This window comes from Aptenodytes forsteri, unplaced genomic scaffold, assembly GCF_000699145.1.
Source record: "Aptenodytes forsteri isolate BGI_AS27 unplaced genomic scaffold, ASM69914v1 Scaffold442, whole genome shotgun sequence".
Classification (NCBI taxonomy): domain Eukaryota; kingdom Metazoa; phylum Chordata; class Aves; order Sphenisciformes; family Spheniscidae; genus Aptenodytes; species Aptenodytes forsteri.
In genome coordinates, this window is record NW_008794003.1 from 128020 (window position 1) to 151442 (window position 23423).

General features: G+C 40.0%; 1 protein-coding gene across 1 annotated transcript in view; it reads right to left on the minus strand.

Moving 5' to 3' along the window:
• The window catches only part of PARD3B (par-3 family cell polarity regulator beta), a 417133-nt gene that overhangs the window by 88329 nt on the left and 305381 nt on the right, over window positions 1–23423 (minus strand). The window contains exon 20 of the mRNA XM_019474674.1: window positions 14806–14916. Within this exon, the coding sequence (XP_019330219.1) occupies window positions 14806–14916 (111 nt within the window). The remainder of the gene's footprint in view (window positions 1–14805; window positions 14917–23423) is intronic.

Consider the following 23423-nt stretch of genomic DNA (forward strand, 5'->3'; position numbering starts at 1 on the left):
TAATGTAATAATAATAATACACAAAGCAAGTGATGCACAGTACAGTTGCTCCCCACCTGCCGACCAGTGCCCAGCCAGTCCCCGAGCAGCGGCCCCCCCGGCCAGCTTTCCCCAGTTTATGTACTGAGCATGACGTCACTTGGTATGGAATATCCCTTTGGCCAGTTTGGCTGTGCCCCCTCCCAGCTTCTTGTGCACCTCCAGCCTTCTCAGTCGGTAGAGCGGTGGGAAGCTAAAAGTCCTTGGCTAGTGTAAGCATTACCTAGCAACAACTAAAACATCGGTGTGCTATCAACATTATTCTCAAACTAAATTCAAAACACAGCACTGTACCAGCTACTAGGAAGAAAATTAACTCTATCCCAGCCAAAACCAGGACAGTGAAACACCACATTCATTGTTCACATAAAGGAATTTGCAGCAAAGTTATCACTTGGTCCATTCATGTAAAAACCAATCTTTTCAGGAAGCTCATCATCTGAGAGCACTCATCATACTACAAGGACAGGGATGGATTTCCGTTGCAAATAAGGCCTCAGACACCAATGAAGCAGGGAGGGAGGCCTATCCTGCTGATTTCCATTTTTTATACATACAGGGACTTCAAGAGAAACCTTCTTGCAGAAGGATTAATATTTTACATGTCCCACATGGGATTATGTCAGAAATGTAAAAACGAAGGCACTATCTTTGTTTAAAAAAATCACACAAGTAACCGTTAGCTCCTGCACCCAATAACTGTCAGTTTGGTAGTAGTCCTTGCCTCCGATTATCCTGCTGCTCTTCTACTAAAATGCATAAAGCACTTCGAGATTGTTGCTGTCTTCCAGATTAACTCTGAAAAAGCACCGAATGTTCTTAAAAACCTGGGAAACTGTGGAGGGCTTCACCCTCAATTAGTGACCAAAAAAGCCTAAACAAAGACTTCAGTGCAGGAATATATCATAAGAGGTACAAGTTTCATGGCACACACAGGTCCATGTGGGATGATACAGGCAGAAAAATGGGAGGCCACTGCATTGCAAGGAATGGTCTTATCACACGCCAGTGCAGAAGGCATGGCACACAGTCCCGAGAAAAGTCACAGCAGTTTCTCAGAAAATTATGAGCCATAATGTTCTTTGGACCAATACATCACCTGTCCCCTAGGCATTTAAGACCTATTTGAAAGCAAGAGTAGTGCAGCACAGCAGCATCACGTGAATCTTGCTTTCATGTCTGACAGTGAGAGTAATTTGTCCTGCTATCAATACTGGTATATTCTGCACAACAAAAGCTGGAATTAGGTCACCACAATTTTCTTTTGTTCCTGTGAGTAAGCCTAGCGTCTTCAACTTCTCCTTCTGAATGCAATCTTCAATCGCTGCTACTATTGTAAGTCAAACCTGCTCAAGAACAATTATTTCTGTTCTATATTATATGGACCAGTCAATACCAGGTTATGTGAAATTCTTCATGATCAATGTTTCATCTTTTCAATATGGCTGTTATAATTGCATTAATATTTCTTGTTTCCTTTTTACTCTTCCACACAAATCTATAAAATTTGTTCAGTGATCTCTTTTTCACTTCAATCCAAATGTTCAAATATAGGGAAACAAACTATCAGATGGCTTTTTTTTCTTTCTGTCCATTTACCTGTCCTTCCATGCCTTCTCTTATGTTTTTCACCTTCGAAGTTTCTTCACATTTTTGTGAAGTTTTAAATATCCTCACTGTATTTCAGCATTGTGTTTTCACTCAGTTTTAAAGCAATCTTTTCTATAGCACATCTCAGTAAGTGCCCAAGAGTTCTTTACTGACGTACAAAAAATGAATGTGCTCTTCCTTCCATCACTCCTATAACACTCTGCCAGCCCTGCTAAGCAAGCTACTTCTGCTATATCCCACTCTAGTAATTTATCATTTCTGCACCTCCCTCTGCATTTCTCCCTATCTGAAACAGCATTATCTTTACTCCCCATCACAAATACACACACACACAAAATCTTCCAAATCAACACAACTATCATAGCAATCAGCTTACAGTTATTATGAACAAACAATTACTACAAGAGAGTCCCAGACTCACAGCACAGGATGGGTCTGGTTAAACAACTGGTGCAAATTTGTGACAAAAGATAAAATGTCACTCAGCACCATGATGCTGGCAGTGAAACCAGAGATGAGGAGAGGCACAGGTCACCATCTGAACAATTTAGTGTAGCACTAAAGTTTCTACAAACTTCCTGATGAGGGAAAGGGAAAAGAAAAACTCACACAGAATGAAGGGAAGTTAGATATATTTCCTTTCGGGTATCCCGTATCAATCCTGCTTGCTCTCTTCCGCCACCTGAACACCATGCTCTCCAGTTAAATCACTGCACGACAACTACACCAACTTCCCTTAGCTGTGCTTCTGTAAAAACACAACCTTTGCACACAAGCAGCCAGAGGACAGGCAACAGAAGTGCCGTATCAAGCAATGCCCTTTTTTTTTTCTTCTCCTGTGACCCATCCTTTCCCTCAATACCATCAAAACACATATTCTATCCTAATCTTTTCTATTGCTTTCAAGACCCTCTAGCTATCACTAGAACCTTTCTCTACAACAAATAACTTCAGCAAAAAAATACAGTTTGATAAAATATATAACCTCAGTAGAACTATAGGTAACATTTCCAAAACATGTTGCATCCTATTTGTAGAAGTTAAATGAAGACAGGATCCTATATACCTAATGTACTTCTGGAAGTGGGATGTGGTATTTTGAAAACACTTCTCTACACTTCACATACTGTTCAGCACCACACCCCCAGAGCTATAAATCAAGGAAACGCTCTCATTTATCCTACAAACAATCTTCCTACCTGACATATCCACACAAATCATACATGGTGATTTCTCACGTACTAACAATGAAAAGACGCATAAACCTAGAGTGCGGCAGCCATAGAAGGGTTAACAGCCCAAACAGCTCCTTCCAGCTGCAGCTCAGACACAGGATTGAGTTACTGTGGCTTAACAAGTTATTGTGTTTCTGCTGAGCTACTGTCAATGACCACATATGTATTCGCCGCCTGTGACAAACACAATGTAAAACGCTTTAGCCTGACATCAGTGACAGAGATACTGACAGGCAAAAGCTGGCTTAAAAGACTGCAGCACACGCAGAGTGAGGCAGCTGCAGGAAGGGATATGGACCACCTCAAGAAAACTCCAGAAGAGCTGAGCAGAAGTGACTTTTGGAGCAGACCCAGAAATGTTTTTGGGAATAGAATGAGACGGCTAGGAAAAGCAGCAAGAGATACTCCTTATCTCTTGACCCACCAGGTGGAAGCGGGGTGGGTGGCTGGGTTGTGAGCGGGGAACAAGAAAATGCTGACGCTTCTAAAATCAGTGCTCTAAGCCATTGTGAAAATTAAAACGCAGGACTTAACGTTGCCAGCACAGTAGTCCAGAGAAGGCCAGGGTCATTAAAAGCAGTGGAACCCAAAGACTGCCTTCAACGGAGAACAAACAGCAACATACTGGATGCAGCCCAACCTGCAGTTCTGGAGGCCCAACACCAGCCCTAGCTCAAAAGGAGCTTTGCACAGTGAGTCACAGTCTAACAAGCCACCACCTTGGATCAGGACAAAACTCGAAGCAGCATGTCCTCCTGGGCTCTGCCACCCCCAAGCGAGGGACAGGGTGCCTGCTGTCCAACAGGAGACATGAGAAGCAACTCAGTGGCACCAACAGCTACTAGATATGGCCACAGTGTAAAAACTGCAGGTGGGAAGCTCGGCCCAGAAGAGACTGTGGGCTCTCTTACTCTGAGAGCTGCAAGGCTGCACTTCACATCAAAACAGTTTTGGATGAGGAAAACTGACCAAAATAGGCCCACGACAAAAAAGCACAACCTTTCCTGAGGTGTTTGAACTCCTTCTCCCTTGCACTCCCCATGAGCTCAGGGTCATCCTGTTTCTTCTGACTTTCCAGGGAAGTGTGAAAGTGATGCAACATTTTTTATTTACCACGCACTGACCGTGTGCTTAGTACTGAGCAGAGCACAAAGAATGACATGGTTTGAGCCCCAAGGTGCCTATCTAAGTAGTCAGGACAGAAAATGCAGTTGCTGACCAAAACAGGGTATTTCACAAAGGGACCTTGTTTTATACTTCAGATGAATACAGCAACATTTCTTGTATGGTGGATTAAAAGCAATAGACTTTGTGGAAGCGCAAACAGGTATACAAATGAGCAAGATGCTGGCTAAGTCAATGAAAGATGTTCCCCTGGGGAGAAGGATGAACAGCAAACAAAGACAAAACGTGTAACAGAAACAGAGCTATAGGTCTTTCAGGATAATTTCTATTCTGTTCGCAGTAAGAGGAACAGGATAAGAGCAGGTCAGCGAGTGTGTGTACAGTCAGTTTGAGGTATACCTAAACTCCAAAAAAGGACCTGATCCTTTAAGTCTTTTGGGATCATTGAGATGCTAAACATTCTTCCTCTCATTTGGTTGTTCCTTGCTGCATTGCTTTTTTCCCCACTCATGTGACTCTCCCTGAGATCTACATACCGCAATGATTACTCAATTTACATCTGATTTAGTATCTTAATACTTCAACTGTGATTTTACATAACATTTCTGCTTTTGTCTCTCATTTACCTAATTCATACATATATTGAGTAACGGGTTGTCTAGAGGAAAGCAGCCTATTTCTGCAGGAGGTCACTTAGATTTCCATTGGGTTTAATGTTTTAATTCCTTTCTAGCTGCTAGCAAAATATATTTTGGTAACTAAAATCTTGTATTTTCATTGATTTACATAATAGTGGACTGAATACATCCTGCCTTCAGATATTCATAAGCCATAATCACTGATGGGAATGGGTATATTTCACTTGAATATCTGAGGAGATAATTTCAGTACCGTGCTTTTAATTTTTTTTATTTCATAGTCATTTTTCAGACAGTCATGGTCTATAAAGACATTAACAATCTTATTCAAACCTGCATCTTTTATCAGGAAAAGACTTATTTGTATTTTTTCAACCATTACCTATCTAGAGGCAGGCAAGTCTTATAGCTAAAAAAAAAAAAAAAAATAAAAATCCACCTCTTGCCAGTAAATTGAGGACATCTGATATGGACTCATCAAGACTCAAACAATATCTAATTTAGTGTTATCTTTCAGGGTATTCTACTGGAGGCATATTTGTCGAAAACATCTTCCCCGTAAGCTATGCAAGTGTTTCTTCATTCCAGCTCATTCTATTGTGCTGGATTTGAACATCTTCTCCCCCATAACTAGTATCTGTAAACAAGAACAGAAACAGTCTTGGAAATAAAAAAATCAAGCCACCAATTCAAAGGAGTAAGAGACTGTAACTCAGGCTAAACAGGATAGATCTTATAACAGCATTAACCGGCCCAACGATAAAAACACTAGGGCTAAACATAAAATATTGCCTGTTCTAGATAACTACCCCATATCCGTATAATGCTGAACTGACCAAAGAAGCTGCCTTTGGAAGGTTGTAAGTAAAGAAACGGAGGAAAGAAAAACCTAAGAAGGAGACAGAGCTACACTGACCTTAAAATTTAAGATTATGACAAACTGAAGATGAAACATAGCCCTTTCATACCACAAAATGAGGAGTGTGAGCTTTGGACAGACAAGACTGAGGTCTTAATGGTTTTCCATTTATTTCAGAGGTGACAGGGAGTGATTACCAAGTTACACAGGATCCTGCCCTCTAAAGAAAATCCTGGCTCTAATGAGGTCAGTGCATTTTCCCCCACCCCGTGAACTTCAATGAGAACAAGATTTTACCTTTGCTGTTAAATCTGAGGAAGTTTTTCTGTCTCTCTTTTGTCCACATTAGTTGTACACTGGGGGAAATGCAACAGATTACAGAGAGCCAACTATTGGAAAAGCCAAGTATATTATATTCTGTATTTTCCTACATTATGTAATTTTCTTCGCTCACAACTATCCTGAGTTATTTTTTGAAGTGACAATGTCAGAAAAAATTGGGTTGGAAAGAACCCTCTGAAGGTCACTCTGCTCAATCTCCTGCTGAAAGCAAGGCTGACTGCACAGATCAGGTTGCTCAGCCTCCTGTCAACAGGATGTTCCTTGTTTTGTGACAATGTGGATTAGATAGTGCAATCTTTCCAGGTTTGTCAAAATTACTTCGGCATCTTTCACCTGAGACGTTCTGATACCTTTAAGAGCTCCAAGCTCCTCCTGCAAAATGGCCTTGAGTCTGCGGGGACTTTACAGACCATAGGTAAGTTGCAGGCCTAGTTCTCAACACTGATTTAAAGGAATTCTCGGGCTGCTGTAATTTGTACTTTTCTGTTAAAAAGATAAGTAAGATGCTGTGCACATCATACCTGAGTCCCTTTTGAAAACTTTAGCTCATTCTGCAACAAATAAACATGAAAAGAGAATCAAAATAACAGAATACTCCTAGAAAGCAAGATTTAACTTTGCTTATATTTTAATCATTGGGAACAATGTCAGGAATGGAAACAATACCAATTGCAGTCAAAGCCACAGATTCATCTCTCCAACCAATACATCAAGCAAATTATTTCAGAGAAGTTAATCAGATAAACAGTGAACAAATATAAAGTAACTGCAGTATACCTGCAGAAAAACTATGGGGAGACAGAGACATCAGTCTATGAACTTACTTGTTGCCACTGACTAGCTCAGCTCCAGCAATTGCTGTAGTAGATATCAGTCAAAAATACTGAGGATTGTAACACTGTCTTAAGAAAAATACCAGAGACGCTGTAATGACCATGGTTAGACACAACATTAATTTAACACCTCGTGAAAACCCAACATCCACAACCACATGCAGTAACAGCTCAGAACAGACCCAGGAAGACTGACACCTACTGAGTCCCCGGGGCCTCCTCCTTCAGTAAGTGGGTATTCTTGGAACACTTCCTGCACAGACACTTGCAGCTCCACTTAGCTAGTGAGACCTCATGAGTTCACACAACCATCTCTGCAACTGCAAACATTATGCCTTCATTTGAATGAAATCCTAGTTGTGGAAGGAGCAAGCCTAGCTCCATGTGATATGGTATTCCATGCACATTTCTTTATTCTACACATATGACATTGAACCTGGAACCTACTGAACAGAATCTCTCTGTTCAAGAACAGGAACAGTCTCCATCTGTTAGTCTGGGATTCACAGGTTGTTTCTAATTAACAGTCCCGGATTAGAAACCAAAACCCAGCTTTGACTGAACAGACAAAGCTTTAAGGCTTTCAGTTATTTTGGTTTAAGCTCACTACGGAGAATTACACATGCAAACTGGTTTCCTGCCTGTCTATCCCCACGAGTTGTATTCTCATTTTTTTCCTCTTGGTAAGGGAGTGAGAACAGGAATTCTGTGCTGTGGCACTACTTCAAAGTGCATGCCAAAGATTTATGACAGACTGTCACAAACCACATATGGAAGGGCAAGGAATGAAATGCAGCTTCCAAGTCATTCTTATGCCCTTATTGATTTTGAGGTAGGCAAGAGTTGACCTACATTCAGTACTGCATCAAAGAAATCCCTAGGCCAGATTACTCTTTCTCCTAGAAAGCATTCTGGTTGGCTAATACACTGGCTAGTTTCACTGTATTAGTTTGGCCTGTAAAAGTTTCTAGCAGCAGTATTTCTGTTTTATAGTGTCATTTTAAAAAACATCAAGTAATAAAACTCCCATATATATAGAAAAGAATCACACATTGGTCCATTTATGCAAGAAAGAGCCAGGCCATTGCCCCTGAGCTGCTCTGACCTTTTAGGTGGGCAGGTGGCACAGCTTGTGAAAACTGGTCTCTAGAGCAAAGTGAAACCAGTGCCTTAATGAAGGGCAAACCAAGGACGCTAAATGGCTTGGATGAGAATTTGGGTGCTTAAATTTAGAGGGCACGGCTATGACACCTGGAAAGTGCTATTTCCAGTGGTCTCTGATACCTGGAATAGTACTGTGATAGTTAAAGAAAAAGGCCAATTCCGTGTGTCATTCTGTTATCCTCAATTCTTAATAGTCTTGAGCTAGGACAATCTGGGATCAACTCTCAGCCTAATGTTGTCTTAAAAACGTCCTCCAGCAGTGGATTAGCCACGTGAAGCAGCTCAAAAATTGCTATTTGGTTCTAAATGCCACATCACAACCTGTGAAACGCAGGTGAGAGCCGTCTACCTCAGCTACTCATAACCAAACACCAATCTCTCAATGTTCAGTGGTAGGCTTTTATTACATGTTCTGGTATGCAGAGCAGCAGCAGGTCTAAAATGAGAATCATTCAGAATCAATGGGTTGGGATTAATCTGTCCTCCTGTCCAGTGCAAGTGCTGCCACAGTAATAAACAGAAATCTGATAACTTCATACTGTCAGCACAAAATGAAACTATGACCTTGACCTGTGCAACATCATCCAGTAATTTTTTCATAACTTCAACATACCATACTACACGGCTCTCATCTAATAAGAATCTAAAAGTAATTAACTGGAATTTTTGAAAACTGAAGCCTTAATCAAATATGTATTCTTATCAGGGTTGCAAGCCAGCAATAAATTGGGACATTTAAAAAACTGGGATTCAATCCAATCCGTGATCTGATCAGAGTTCAATGGTTATAATAAATTGGGAGTATTAAAACTGGGATCACATCCAACACTTTATTTTGTCTAAACCACAGGACCTAGCTGTGCTGCAAAGTCAGGAATACTCAATGAACAGATATACCATGTTGGATTAACCCTTAATAAATAATGATGCACAAGCTCAGGAGTCCCAAAAACATGTGGTTTAGCACAGAGCTTAATGGTGAGAAGAGCAATTACCAACATTTTACCAGAGATCAATATGAACTATAAGCAGCCGTAAAAACGCTTTTAGACTTGGCAAGTGGGTAACATAGGCACAAAAGCTACACAGGGTCGGTAACAATGTGTGTGTATGAGCACGCTCTAAGATGTACTATGCATTCAAAAATCATACTTTCATTTTTGTAACAGAGTTTCAACTTTTGATTCAAAACAATTTGGCTTTTCTACCATACTGCCATGCATACAGCTATTCTTGTTTTCATTTTGATTTCCAGTAACATACAAATTGTCTGTAATTAAATATAATGAAACAAATGCTGACAGAAATGGAATGGAGTTTCACTCACAAGTATTCTCTCATATGTAAGTGGTCTCTAAATGTTATTTCTGTAAGATGCATTCCCTTCATACAGGGATCTTCCAGCTGCAAAATTAAACCTCTGTTTGCCAAATATCAAAAACATATGTATTGATTTTTTAACTATGGGAACAAGCAACAAGCATCAGAGCTGATAAGACAAGAGAGAAGCTCTCTTCAATTGCTGGAATGTTTCCGAAAAGTAAAGGAAATTGTCTTTAATATAAAAACTGAAACCATTTAATTTTACCCAAATTTGAGATTCACTGTAACCTAAGCATTCAGTTCAGATGTTCAGAAAGCAAGGGCCAGATGTTCCTTCTGCTTCTCTAACACTCTACTCAAAACCATAATGCAATTAAAAAAAACTTCCTCACTTAATTCCAATGAGGACTACAAAAGCAAGACTTTTAACAAAACAACAAACTACTACTACGAACAAGTGCAGAGTATTATTTTTTACATAGAGTGCCTCCTTATTCACCAACTCATATGCTACCTTTTAAAATCACCCCATTTTCAACAAGGCGCTTCATTTTGTGAAATTTTATTCTAATGTCAAGGAAATGTTCGACTCTGCTGGAAGAGAGACTTTGGTCTCAGCAGGAATATTCCAGTAAAATAATCCTAATCAACCAGGAAAAAATAGTTTTCTTTCAATTGATAGTCACTTTATTTGCATTTGAAAGGCAAACAAATTATTATGTGTAAAACTCAAGTGCCCAATATATTTATCTAGTTTGTTTTACAATGATTTTCAAACGTTAGAAAATTAAAAAGCATGCCCAAACGAATGGGAAAAAGATGGAGGAAGGGAGGAAGAGAAATCTTGTTTTGAGGGAAAGAAAAGAGAGGACCTCTTCCAGTATTTAATAATGTAGTGAACATCTTGTTGTTAAAATGATAAATTCTGAGTAATTTATACAGAACACACTAAAAATACAGATTTGAGTCAGCTTGATCAAAATAAACCTCAGACATAGCATTTGCTTTTTCCTTTTATGGGCAGATTCTGGACCTTTGGAGCACATGCTTTATTACAGCCAAAGTCTTTGAAGCATGAACAAAATGATAAGTTTATTTAAAAAAGGGCCTCAGTCCAATGAACCACTTGACTTGTGTCAGGAAGGACAAACCACCACCTCAGAGAACTGTATCACCAGTTAACTCTCTCCTCCTAAACTATCTGTCTCATGAACTTCTGACTTTCTCCAGTCAAGTTTCAGTGACATTGCATCGCTGTGGCACAAGGAAAGCTAAGGGAGGTAGGGGGAGAAGAAGAAAATAGTGAAATTTAGAGGAGGTGCTGACTTCATATTCAATTGGACACAGATAAGGCTATTACTAAACAAGGAATGCCTAACACCCTAAGTTCCCATTAACCAGCTGAAACCTGCAGAAGTAACAGACATATAATAAAGTACTGGCTTTGAAAAGGAAGGAGGCCTGGGGCTGAGGTCTGGAAAAAATTCCTAGCCTGACAGGGACTTTTTAGGAACCTGGACAAGCAGCTGCACTGCCTGTATGTCAGATTCCCACCCACAGGACGCTTTTTTTTTCCTGCCAGATTTTCTCTCTTCTACCTCAACTGTAGTGCTTAGGGTCAGGCCCAAGCTTCCCTAACAGCAACGAGCACAGTGAGACCTTGATCTTGGTGAGGATTGCTAGGGAATACAAGAAGTAAAAAAAATAATGATGTCAGCATTTCAGTGCAGGATGTGGAGCTGCTTCAGAGAACTGCAGCTACAAGGCAGCACAGAGAGCTATACTGAAAACTGAGAATAGGACAATGTGGAATGGAAGTAGAAACTACTAGGCTAGAGAAATATTAAATTTATTTTCACTTTTTAAGGTTCAAATCTGAAACTTGGTGGCCCATAAAAGGGGTTGCCAGACAAATCTATGCTGAGGACCAGTGTGCAAGCAAGTCCAATCCTTTTGGGAAGCATCTGCACTACAGAGTGAGTGCTGTATACTCTCTGTCTGCATACGCCTACTAGCTCTAACACATTCTGGATGTGCCAGACTTGCTGCACATGCACTGTACAATTCTTTCTCTGTGCGAGCAGGAAATACAACCTATTCTGAGCATGATGGACTTACACTCATGCAGCACACCTACGTAAGATCTCATGTTTCCTGTCAGAGCCAGAGTCACTGAATTTGTACTGCACAGCCAACCCATAATTGTTCAGTGAACACACCTGACATTTCCGCACGTCTGTAAATCTTGTCAAAATATCTGGAAGAAGGCTGCATCCTTTACAGCAGGCCTATCTCTGGAATTCTGTGGGACATTATTGTATCTATTCAATCCCAATCAAAAAAACTCTTTGCAAAACTCTGAGAGATGGCCTACTCCTGTAAACTGGAAATGCACTTCCTACTGAAAATATTTCTCAGCTGAGATCTTGGAACAGTATTCTGTTTTTTGGAGAGCTGCCAAGCATATATTGCATGCAAAACCAACATCCAAAACCATGCGAGGTCCACAGCTGCTAAGATGCTGAAATGCACTTGATCATTAATCCTGTCACACCCAGCCCAAAAATCAACTAGTCTGACCTCTTCCACTAGTGTCCAAAATGGACAGCTTGGCCTCTGAAAAAAACTGTCAGATGAAAAATCGTAGTATCAGTTAGTATGACAGATACTGAAATATATAGGCAGTCAGCATTTAAGAAAACGGAAGTTTAATAAAAAACCCCTGACTTTAATATTGTAATTATTGGATTGAGGATCTGAACAAGAATTACTTATACAGCTAATCTCGGAAAGGTAAAATCAGGTGTGTGTTTAAGTTAATTCTAAAAAGGTTAAATGTTAGAAAAGCAATTTATATTTTGTTGAAGCTGTTAAATACAGGATTTGTTCACAGGTATCGGGACAAAACATGCTACATTTCTATCAACAGTTCTGTAGTCTGTTCTACTATTACATCCCAAGTAGTTTTAACATATACCCATTTCACTCTCAGTAAGAACAGATTTGAAAATATGCCTATGTTCTAGTAAGCTTCAGTGAAGCTTCATTTTATAAATATGAGACCAAGTATGCAGGATTGCAGCTAGTGAAGTCATAGAAGCACAAGATCTATGGTGTGGATGTGCCACAAGGTTTTCTTTGCCAATATATGCATTAAAATCTTGGAATTGAATTACATTATAGAATTACTAAATCTTGGGACAGAGCTATAAAACTTGTCTTTACTGTCTTACTGAGCATCATCACTAGGTGAACAGTCAACAACTAAGCAAAAGGACTGAATTACCTTCAAGTCAGGTAACATTTCCTTCCACTGATTTTAATCAATTTCCCAAACAGTTCTTACCCATATATGAGAACTAGCTTCCTTATATATTTTTCCTCTAGGAAACATAAGGTCTCTTCCTTTTTATGATCAACTCAAGAAGGGTTCCATAGTCAGCCTGTAGATAGTTGGGGGCAAACATATACAGCCATGCTCTTACTTCATTTAGAAAGTTGAAGCAAATTGCTTGTTTTTACAGCATGTGTTGCATTGCTTTGGGGATAATGTAGGGAAAATGTCTTCGCTCCTCTTCTTTTTTTTTTTAAATTTTTTAATTTTAATCCCCCAAACATATAAGATGTATTACCTGATTAAAAAAATAGGGTGATATTTCTATTCTTATGCATTATAGAAGAAGAATCAAATAAGTGAGTTAAAAATATCATCTTGGTTCATCCACTTCTCAACACACCTGCTGTTCTCTATTTCAGACGCAAACTCTTCCAGGTCAAAACTGAAATCATTACTAGAGAAACCAGAATGATGAAGACATTGAGCTGCCAGTTTCTGATGCAGCCTTACCAAGTTACTGTCAATCAGTGACTGTAATTTAAAAAAAAGCATACAACGCTAAAGAAATATTAAGAACAATTATCTTGTGTCCAATTGGAACGTTAGACCTCTAGACAGAAGGGTTCATTCCTCGCAGCCTGCCAACATTTTAGTAAATGACACTGGCCCTTTAACAGATGGGATACATGCTTCTTAGCTTGCCAGGATCCTAATAAAAGACACTGGCTTCTTTAAAATGAAGGACACATACCTCTCAAATTGCCAGTATCCAAACTGGGAGTCAGCAGTTTAAAATAAAGGCACTCATCAATCTGGCAAAATCAAGGACACGGCACAGAAATTTTAAAACAAATGGTACAAAGTTTCTCCTGACATTACTTAACTTAGATGAACTAAATACTTAAACACTGGCTAAGCATATCCAGTAGCAGCACTGTAGCAACTGGATACCTTACTAGCTTTTAAAACGGTAAATATTAGTGACAGACTGCAATGGTTGGGGTTTGGATTTATTTCTTTTCCCCATCAAGCCCATTAGCTACCACTTATACAGCTGACCACGCACTGCACGACTCGAATGAAAGCAGGGTGTCTTTTCCCTGGGCACTGACCAGCACCACAAAGGCTGGCCTGTGTGGAAAGACCCTGCCTGCCCAAAAGGAACCATATCTACTTCCATTCCATCTCCCAGAAGCAGGACGCTCCAGTGAAGGAAAGAGACCTCTGAAAGCTTTCCCCATGCCCTGACAACCCATATTACTACAACTTGGAAAGTTTTACAGCAACTGCAGACACCTCTTGAGAGCCAGCAAGTATAGGCTCTAACTTTTCTGATAGCAGCCATCAGAGGGAAACAAAGACCTTCTTCAGCATATCATGAAGTACATCTGGATGAGTTGGGGAAGGGGAGAGAGGAGTTTGCTGAGCCTTGTCAGCACTGACCAACTGTTCCCAGTTCCTGAAGGGCAGACGTGGGGGAAAGCAGAAAACTATATATTCTCTTTGTCTGGAAAGATAACGAAGTTGCTAAGATTGGGCATGAAAAAGGAGTATTTTAAGAACAAGACAGAGAACTGGGCTTATTCACATCAGTGGTTCCTTTCATTTCAGTCTCAGAGCCTTACCTCAGAAACATGGCAACTCACAGCTGGCACACACCCAGCTTCTTGCCTTGCCCATCTCACCCACCCCACTGCTTGCAGACCCCTGCCTCTTCAGACTAATTTTAACCATTTGAACCTGCTTTTTTCCTGGTGTCTCTTGGCATACTCAGCATTTGTTGAGTAGATATTTCTGCAACATGTGGCTAACCAGCAAATGCTGTGCAGAAAAGAGCATATCTAAGTACAAAACCCTACCATTTGATGGCACAGCCAGCTGAAGCCAAAGAGGCCTGAAGTGCTGGAAAACACAGCAGAGGCTGTCAGGAGAGAAGGGAGGAGGTTCTTGCTTTAGAGAAGTAGAGAAAAAAAATTACTAAGTCAGCTGGTCTTGGGAATAGGCAGAGGTGAAACAGGTTTTGAAGGAACTGATCTTCACCAGCTTAGCAGAAGTTGGGATCTGAATAGCAGCTACCTCAGTGAAGTGCACAGAAACTGCAGGAGACAGGTAAGCTCCTGCATACAGCAGCCCCAACTCGGCCAGGAGACTGGCCTAACGCTCTGTGTTGCCTGGACCTGACTGCCAGCAGGCACGGTCTGGGACATCTCCAGACAGGCTGTCTGTCTGTCCCTTCAAGCAATCCCTTGCTTTGAAGTTTTTCATCTGATAAACAAAGATGCTGCCACCATTTACTCACCTTTCACGTTCATCTTTCATTTTCTCCAGCTCCTCCTCTTTAAGTATGGCTTGCTTTGGATTCCCTTTCTGATCTGTTTTCCCACTTTTATCTTCTTTTTTCTTTCCAAATCTGTTTAAGATATCAAGGAAGGAGTCAGGAGGAAATAATTACTAGAAGAAAAACCACTACTTATCTATCATAAACCACAGAAATTTTAGGCAATCAAAACACTGTGAGTTTTTATCTTAGTCACTCATAAATTTCCCACATTGCAAAATAAGTTACCAGTATTAAATGGGCCATATGCAATAGGAAGGACTGGTTAAAAATTGATTTGGACCCTGTGCTGTCGAAAGCTATTGCTTGAAACAAAGTTGAAAAGCCCCACCAAACCTGAAATGCAAGGCACTGCAGGGCTGGACTATTAATACAGCACATTTTAAAGGGGTTGAAGGTTCTTTCTACCACAGGACAGCTCTCTGAAAGTAATCTGCAGTGGCTGTGGTGTCAGCACCCAGACTGGACCACGTTTTCTGCTCTTATCAGAAACTACTGTCTCTCATTCGTGCCTGGCCTTAATTTAAGGATTTGTTCTTTGTTTAAATGAGGATGCAATTGCAAAGAATAAAATCTTGCTACATTCTGAGAGTACAAAACTAGACAGTTCATAAGAGCTCTTCTTTAAAATACTTCTGTGTTTTCTTTCTGCCTAGTAATATACTATCATGTAATATTTATGCTGTGAAGGTCCTCCAGAGACCCCAATCAGTTTGGGGGTCCCACTGTTCTATACACTGTACAAATATGCATAACATAAGTCTGCTTTACGCAGGTGACTGAACTGTGGAGCTACATTTCATTTCTGATGGAGTTAGATAGAATACTGGGGTCAAGTATGTAAAATATGCTCATGAATTATGGGCCAAAAAGTATAAAAACCTCCCCTCCTTTCAAAATTTGAAATTCACAGTTCCACAAGTAAGTAAATGATCAATCTGTGTCTTCCCATGCAAATTAATGTGTCCTTGCATGCATGACAACAACGTAAAGAAAAGTAATGATTTCTTCATTAAATATACCATATTGCAAACTAATTACTCTGACTCAAAACTGCAAACTCTTCCATGAAAGCCTGCAGCATTGCCTCAGTGATCTTTCTTTTACCCTTTTTATTTTTCATGTCAGCCCAAACTGCCTCCAGTGGAATAGCTGAACTACTGTGCATATACTTAAGCTGTAAATAACTGACTTTAGGTTTCTGCTCTGACCAAAGCAGAAATCTTGCAAATACTCTGTCAGGCTCATAAGTTAATGATCCAAATTTTTTGTGAATTTAATGAATAATTCTGAGCTTGTGGTCAAATGAAGTTCTTAGGGACTCTGCAGCAAGTCTTCCAGACAGTAAGAACTTGGTTAAGAAAGGGAATGATGGGCGTGAGAGACAGACACGTAGCATGTGGTGCTAAGAAGAAGAAGAAGAAGGGCAAATACTACAGGTCATAACAGGAGATGCTTTACCGTGGCTCTGCCATGGCCTGTGCTGGGGAGTAGGAAGAGTCATATCTCAGTGCATGGTTTTCTATTCCTTTTTCTTACGTGTGGCAATAGAGATAGATGGTGTCTTACATTCTTTGAGGGATGCTTTGATCAAAATATACATACACCTCATCTACAAACAATCTTCAAATCTTTTCTATGGTCCCTACTCATTTCAGTGCTTCCAGAAAGACAGCGGATACTTCCCGTGCTTTTGCTTTTCCTGAGTCAGAGCAGCACACTGATTCCACTGCTGCTTTCTGAGTTCTAGCAGTCCCAAGACACTGTGGAGCCACAAACCCCATCAGAGGGTGGTGGTGGCAGTGAAGGCAGCAGTTGGGAAACACAGGGGAGAGACAGAGGTTGTACATACAGAGTGAGAAGATACAAAGTGAGAAGGGCTCACAGATATGAGATAAGCCAGGTGAAAAAGACAAGCTAGATGAAACTCTGCATATATTGCTCTCTACAGAGATGTCAGGCAGCCAAACAATAAATCGCCTGGGGATGAGCACCAGCAGGCTGCACCTGAAACACCCCTGCTTTCTAACAGTTGCACATGCTAGGAAGGTGTCATGGCAGTTTTCTCAAGAGAGGTTGTATTAGCACTTGCATCTTGGTCATAATCCAACTCTGGTACTTTGTTTATATTCAGGCTGCCTGCTTTTCTCCCACAGTTTCAATTATGGATTTGTGGAGTCTCATATTCGACTGTAGTATGTATTGATTTTGAAAACATTATTCTTGGGCATTTTGTATTGCTGCAGGGAGTTAAAGTTGGATATGTTGCATACTCGAGAGAAATGTAAAAAAAAAATCTTTAACATACGTCCCCTTTCAAGTCTAGGTATTATTTCTTGCTTACTGGGGAAATACATTTTAAATAAAATAAAGTGACAATTTTGATTGTAATAACTGCCAACATGACAACTCTCAGCAAAAATAGTGCTGTTTGCTGGTAGAGCTGCTCTTGTCATAAAACTGGCAAGTTCCAGTGTAATTATAAATTGGGAATAGTGAGTTGGTCTTGATGAAAACAACTTTTGGTTTTTTGCTATTTTTGGCTTCAGATGGGATTTGTGCAGGCTTACAATTTTTACCTGTTACACTAAGTATACAGCATATAGCTCAAGGCTAGGGAAATGTTCAGATTTTTGGCCTCTTTTGCACATTGCTATACCATAAAAATCCATTCTCTTTTATTATTATTGTAATTAAGTTTTTCAGCTCAACAAAAATCTTGCACAAACATTAAAAAATAAAAGCAGCAAAAATTTAACACTGTTAAGAAAAGCAATATAGAATAGACAGCATTAAACCACAAAAACCCCAGTATCATCTCTGCCTGAATTTACACACCCTGTCCTAAAATTTATAGCCTGCTCACTGATGCGTTCTAATTGCCATGGCCTTCCAATGATAAAATTAACTTGCACCCATTGTAATTTTGCATGGGTTTGTGCACTACAGGCTTAACGGTTCTCTACTACTTATAGGAACAAAAAAAAAGGAGTATTTGCTGCCCAACTGGGTTTGATCATGTTCTCATTGATATCAGTGTGAGGCCCTTCACTGATTTCAACAAGGACAGGATAAAATCTATTGTCAAAATTATGCTATGGAATTAATCAAATCCATATTAAAATTCTATGAAAACTGGATGGCTTTAGGATTTGAAGTTTCCAATTCTCCAGGCAAGAAATAATTGGATTGTGGTAAAATCTGCCTTCCATATTAATACTATTGTCAGAAGAATAAAAACATTAATGAAAAAAATCTCTGACACACAAATTTTTAAAAGGTCTGTTTTGCTGTACTGTGCACAGCAAAATTCTCTTCAACTTAATATCTGATGGAATTGTTACTCTGAAAACCTTATGTAGCAAATGCAGAAATATAACTAGAAGACCTGAAAACAAATGGATCAGCTGTATCCTCTCATTCTATATCCATCTATAATAAATTTACGTCAAATGAAGCCACTTGTAATCATAACAACAGTAAGGAAATAAATCCGTATCTTCCCAGGTTGAGTGACTGCCCCAGTTCTCTGATTATCCACTGTAAATGCCTGGGAAGTACTGTTAAAGAAGTTAAAGCCCTAATAGCCTTAGTATACTTTTCAGTTGAGAAAATTAATATTCCAACTACTCAGAGCATAATACTCCTGTAAACAAAAGCATAAAGGGATTTTCTTTATGTGATCAGACCTCCGAGTGCTTCATCCTTATGGGAAAAGCCCATATGCAACAGTTGAAAACATGCTGTGTAAGAGTGAGGAACTACCCTATTTCTGTTAATTTCAAAGGGTGCCCTGCAAATAACTAAAATTTTTCCCCTTAGAAACATTAAATAAATGAAGTCTCTGAATACCAAATGCGTGTCATCTTCTTGCAGTATTTATCACCATTCTATTGGCTCCAACATTAAAGCATATGTATGCTTCTTTTCAAGGCTTTCAAGGGATAAAAATTAAAACAAACCTTCTATAGGCCTGCTCTGTTATACTTGGGATAAATGTCTTATATGCAAGACCTAAAGCTGTGGTCATGGCAACACTTTGTTTCCGTGTGGAGCCGTGAGCTTCCAGATCTCAAATGTGTTGATATTTGCCTCAAGGATTAAAAAGCAGGCAGGTCTATAAAGTCCCAGACTTCTAAGCAGGAGAAACATCTGGTGGGTGGAACCCTAAGCAGCTTGCTGACTAAATTCAGCAATTTGGATTTCTTAGTTAATTCAGTTGCCCCAGATCAGTAGGTGTCACTGCAGCTAACAGGGTACATAATGGAATTGCAAATATCTGCGGGGAAATAATTCAAGAGGGCCTATGACACAGTCAAGCAAGATACAAAGCCTAACAATGTCATAAAATCTTGACATCTCCAGAAATGATCTGTAAAAAAACCAGAATGATTTGTAAAGTACAAATAACAAAAGCTCTGGCTCCTAGTCATTTCACAGCAAATGGGGAAAAATGCCGAGATTATTAAAGCAGCTCCCTTATGAAAGACTAGAAATAACCCTTAAAATTAAATTTAAATGTGAGTAAGAATGAATAAGTGAGCAAGAAAGATAAAGATACTAATAAGGTATGATTTTCAGGTCCACACAGGGACTATAAAAAGCTTATTAACTGCCACTACTGCCATGTGTTTTAAGATATTTTATCACTCAGCTTTACAGCAGAAGAAATACTCTAGAAGCAGTGCTGTGCTTTGATTAATCACTTTCATACATACACTTTTACAGAGCATTAAACATTGCCGTAAAGATCCTTAGTGAGTCAGACTTGTTGGTGATTACAGGCCAGGCTCATTTTACATTTATGTTAACAGCAGCATTAATGAAATACATCTTTTACATTTTTAGTGGCTCTCTAAATACCTAAAAGGTTTGTTATTAAATGTTTACTTATTGGGCAGAAGTATGCCATTGAGTATTACACCAGTGGGACCAAAAGCGCTGTAACAGCTGAAAAAACTACAGAAAGAAGAGAACGTGTTTTGATAAAACATGTTTCGACATTTTGAGAACAGAGCACACACAGCAAGGGCTGGGCAATGCTGTTCAAATCTTCACCAATATCCAAGGAGATGAAAGTACCTCCACAACATGAGTTAAACTTCTGGTAAAGGGGCAGCTCTGCGCGGGGGCCCACGAGCCAGGAGGGGTGAACATCTCTTTTCCTTGCCCCACTGCCAGCCCCCTGCTCCCAGTGAGTGCATCCCATTCCCTCTGTGGAGGATTTAGACCCAGTGACATCGAGATGCCCCAGTGTACGAGACCTACTGCAGCAAGACCTCCTCATGACAAAGCCTTGCCCAGGAGCAGGGTTTGACCTAGCCTCCCTGCTTTGGCAGGGTGAGAGAAAAGGCCTGATAAGATGATGGAACACAGGAGAGGGCCATTTCAGCTTCGCCTGCTCCCTGCTCCCAGGTGGGTAGTGCTTCCAACTCTGGGGAGAGGAAGAGTTGGGAAGAGAGTGGGAACACCACTGCTGGGCTGGGCAGTGCTGTGTACACCACCAATACTGTTTGGTAAGTTGGAAAGCGATTTGGAAAAGTAAAGAAAAAAATCCACTTTTAACTAGATTTGGTGAGGTTTGCTTGCAGGAAAGAGTTACGTGGCTAGCGTGGTGCCTTCCTGCTCTCCCACCTGCTGGGGCTCACTCCCAGGGCAGCACCGAGTGAGAGGCAGGTGGCAAAAGCAGCAGCTTCCCCTAGTGAACAACAGGGCAGCTTAGGCAATCAAAAATAGCTCCCATGAAAAAGGAAAAAGGACCTAACCTCTGATTTATTATATCAATGGAAGCACACGACAATTTGTTAAAATGTTCTGTGCTACAATTATTATTTGTATTTTGCAAATGTAGCTAAACTTCATAAATGTGAGTATCCTCATATTTAGCCATCTTCAAATCATTTTGGGAGATAATCTACATTATTCTAATGCTGTGATCAGAGTTAAACCAGTTACGGTCAGCAGGAAAAGAGAAGGTTATGTAGAAAATGCAAATATAAAGAAATCCACATTATTAACACCAATATACGTTGCTCCTGTTATGTCAACATTAAGTGAACAAGTGCCTTTTTTGTATTTTTCTGTTTTTAAATTTACTGTATCAGGCTGCTGGAGCTAGACTAAAATGACTGAGCTTCCAGATCCAGTCTAATGGGAGTAAAACTTTATCTTTTTAACAACTCTGATTAAATACAACCTCCCCCCACCCGTTTATTTCTTTGATGCCCAAATTAGCATCTTTTCTGCAGCATGCTGAATTAATTAGTACAGTGACAAAGAATTAGTCCAGATAGGATCAAAGCTGAAACCGTATTTATCTAGAATTTGAAATTAAGAGCAGAGAGTATTAACCCTCAGCACTTCAAGGAGCTTTCCACGTGGCATACTTAGTAAGCCTTCCAGGAGTTCATTCAAAATAAATCAACAGTGCACTTTTTTTCCCCCACTGAAGTTTTGCTAAAAGGAAAATAAATTTGCCATGAGGCCTGCTACAATGGGGAACTGCCTTTAATGCACACCCTGTACATGCTACTCATTATGTAACTTGTAGGCATCAGTAGAACAAAGCAAACAAAGCTGAGAAAAGACAGTTAATCACATTTGTATTAATGCTTGGATCATCACATTGTTCATAGACTTAAGGGCTAATGAAAGAATTCCCAGCACCAATCTGAGAAGCTGCTTGCTGTAACAACTCACAGGTAAATAATCTATAATCTTCAGTGGAGAGGGTCACATGCAGAAACGAAATGTCAAACAGAAGCCCTAAATTACACAGTGAAGTTTACTCTGAGAGTATCAACCATGTGGACAGCAATAAAAGAAAATCTTCATCGCTGGTATCATTGTCTCAGATAGTATCTGTGTTTCAGTATCAGATAAAAGACTGGAGGCTGTTTGCCACATGAAATGCAAGAGGTTGCTCTTCTACCTAGAAATTGCAGAACAAAGGCAATCTAAATAATCACCCCAAAATCTTTTCATCCATCACCGTCCCTAAGCCTTTGAGCCCCATATCCTTATTTTTTAAACGTGGAACTTGCTCTTAATTTAGATAGAAGTGAGTTACTGTAACTCAGTCTGGTAATTAGGTATTAGGAAATCTTTACCAGCGGGACAGTTCTGTCCATCTGTACCATATATCAAATCTTACTTCCACAACATACAAAATGACCAAAGACAAAAACCAAGGAACGTGATGGTACCCTAAGACTTGGGCCACCTGAGTTAGAAGTGGTTGCTACAAAACCACAAAGTCCATCTACTGAACCAATGGAATGGAATAACTCTCATCGGCTACTATGTAAATATAGACAACAGAAGGCAGCTGTGAAGAGTCATCCTTCATACTTCAATGAACTTATTTTTAGAACGCATGCTGAGGTAGTCTGAGTGTTGGAGATAGCGTTTATGAAGAACATTATCTTCACTATTATCATCTGACCAGGAAAATCATGATGTTGAACAGCAGCTATGCAACTATTTCCATGAAATGATGCTTCAATCATCTGATGACCATGTTTCTGGTCTTTCTGGTCACCAGTACAAGAATTCTGCATCCCACATCACATACATCAAGAAAGAAAAAACTACAGTAATAGAGCACAGCTGTGATTTACAGCTTGATCAGAAGAAGGGAAAAACTGATCTATAGTCTGTCCAATGCAACAAGCCCTGCCTGTTTGTCCACCAGACTGTGGAATTACCCTCCACCCAAGTAAGGAATTATTCCCATATATTCTTATTTTTCTCTACTTTCATACAGCATCAGCCATTTTCTCCTCTTGGTTCTACCCTACAGGCAAGTAATTTCTTCTGAAGTGAATACTAATTCTGTCCCAGACAGTGCACAGAAACATGGCTATGCCTACTCTGTATGGAGTCTGCAAATGCCAACCTGCCAACCCGAGGGGAACATGATAATCACACCCGTGTCCTGGGCATGGTAACTCCATACTCAAAGCAAAGGAAAAGGACTGGAGTATTAAGCTCTTGACTCTGCTTTTTAATTCCCATTTCAGTCACCCATTTTCTCATCTCTCCACTAAAAGAAAAGAAAGAGAGAAGCAGGCAATTAGGCTAGCTACTAATTTTTCCAGGAATTTGTTATTCTCTGTCATGCAGGAAAAAGATAAATGTAGTTTCTGACTGAACCTATTCCTCTAAGGTTCAGTCAGTAAGACAAAGTAGGAGACAGAGACTCCCTGTGCAGTCTGCGGGTGTTGCCAGCTGCCTCTCCGGAACTACTTGCTGACTTTGTGGTTTTCTCAGATGTGGGTTTGGAAATTCTGCAGTCAAGTGAGAGCCAGCATGCCTCGGTGTCCCACCAGCACCTCCAGCCCTCTGCAGGTAACTGAGAACCACTTGAAGGTGGGACAGGGAAAAGACAACTGAAGGGAGCTAAAAGATAGCTCTTTGGGTGCAAACGACAAGAACAGGCTGCTGAGTTTTTTCTTTTCTGTTTCATGCTTTCTCCTCATCTGTTGTGTCTCTCTTTCCCCTACTACTAGCCACACGATCTCAGAATTCACTGAAGTATCAACTACATATGTATGTATAGTATATGCATGTATTATGCA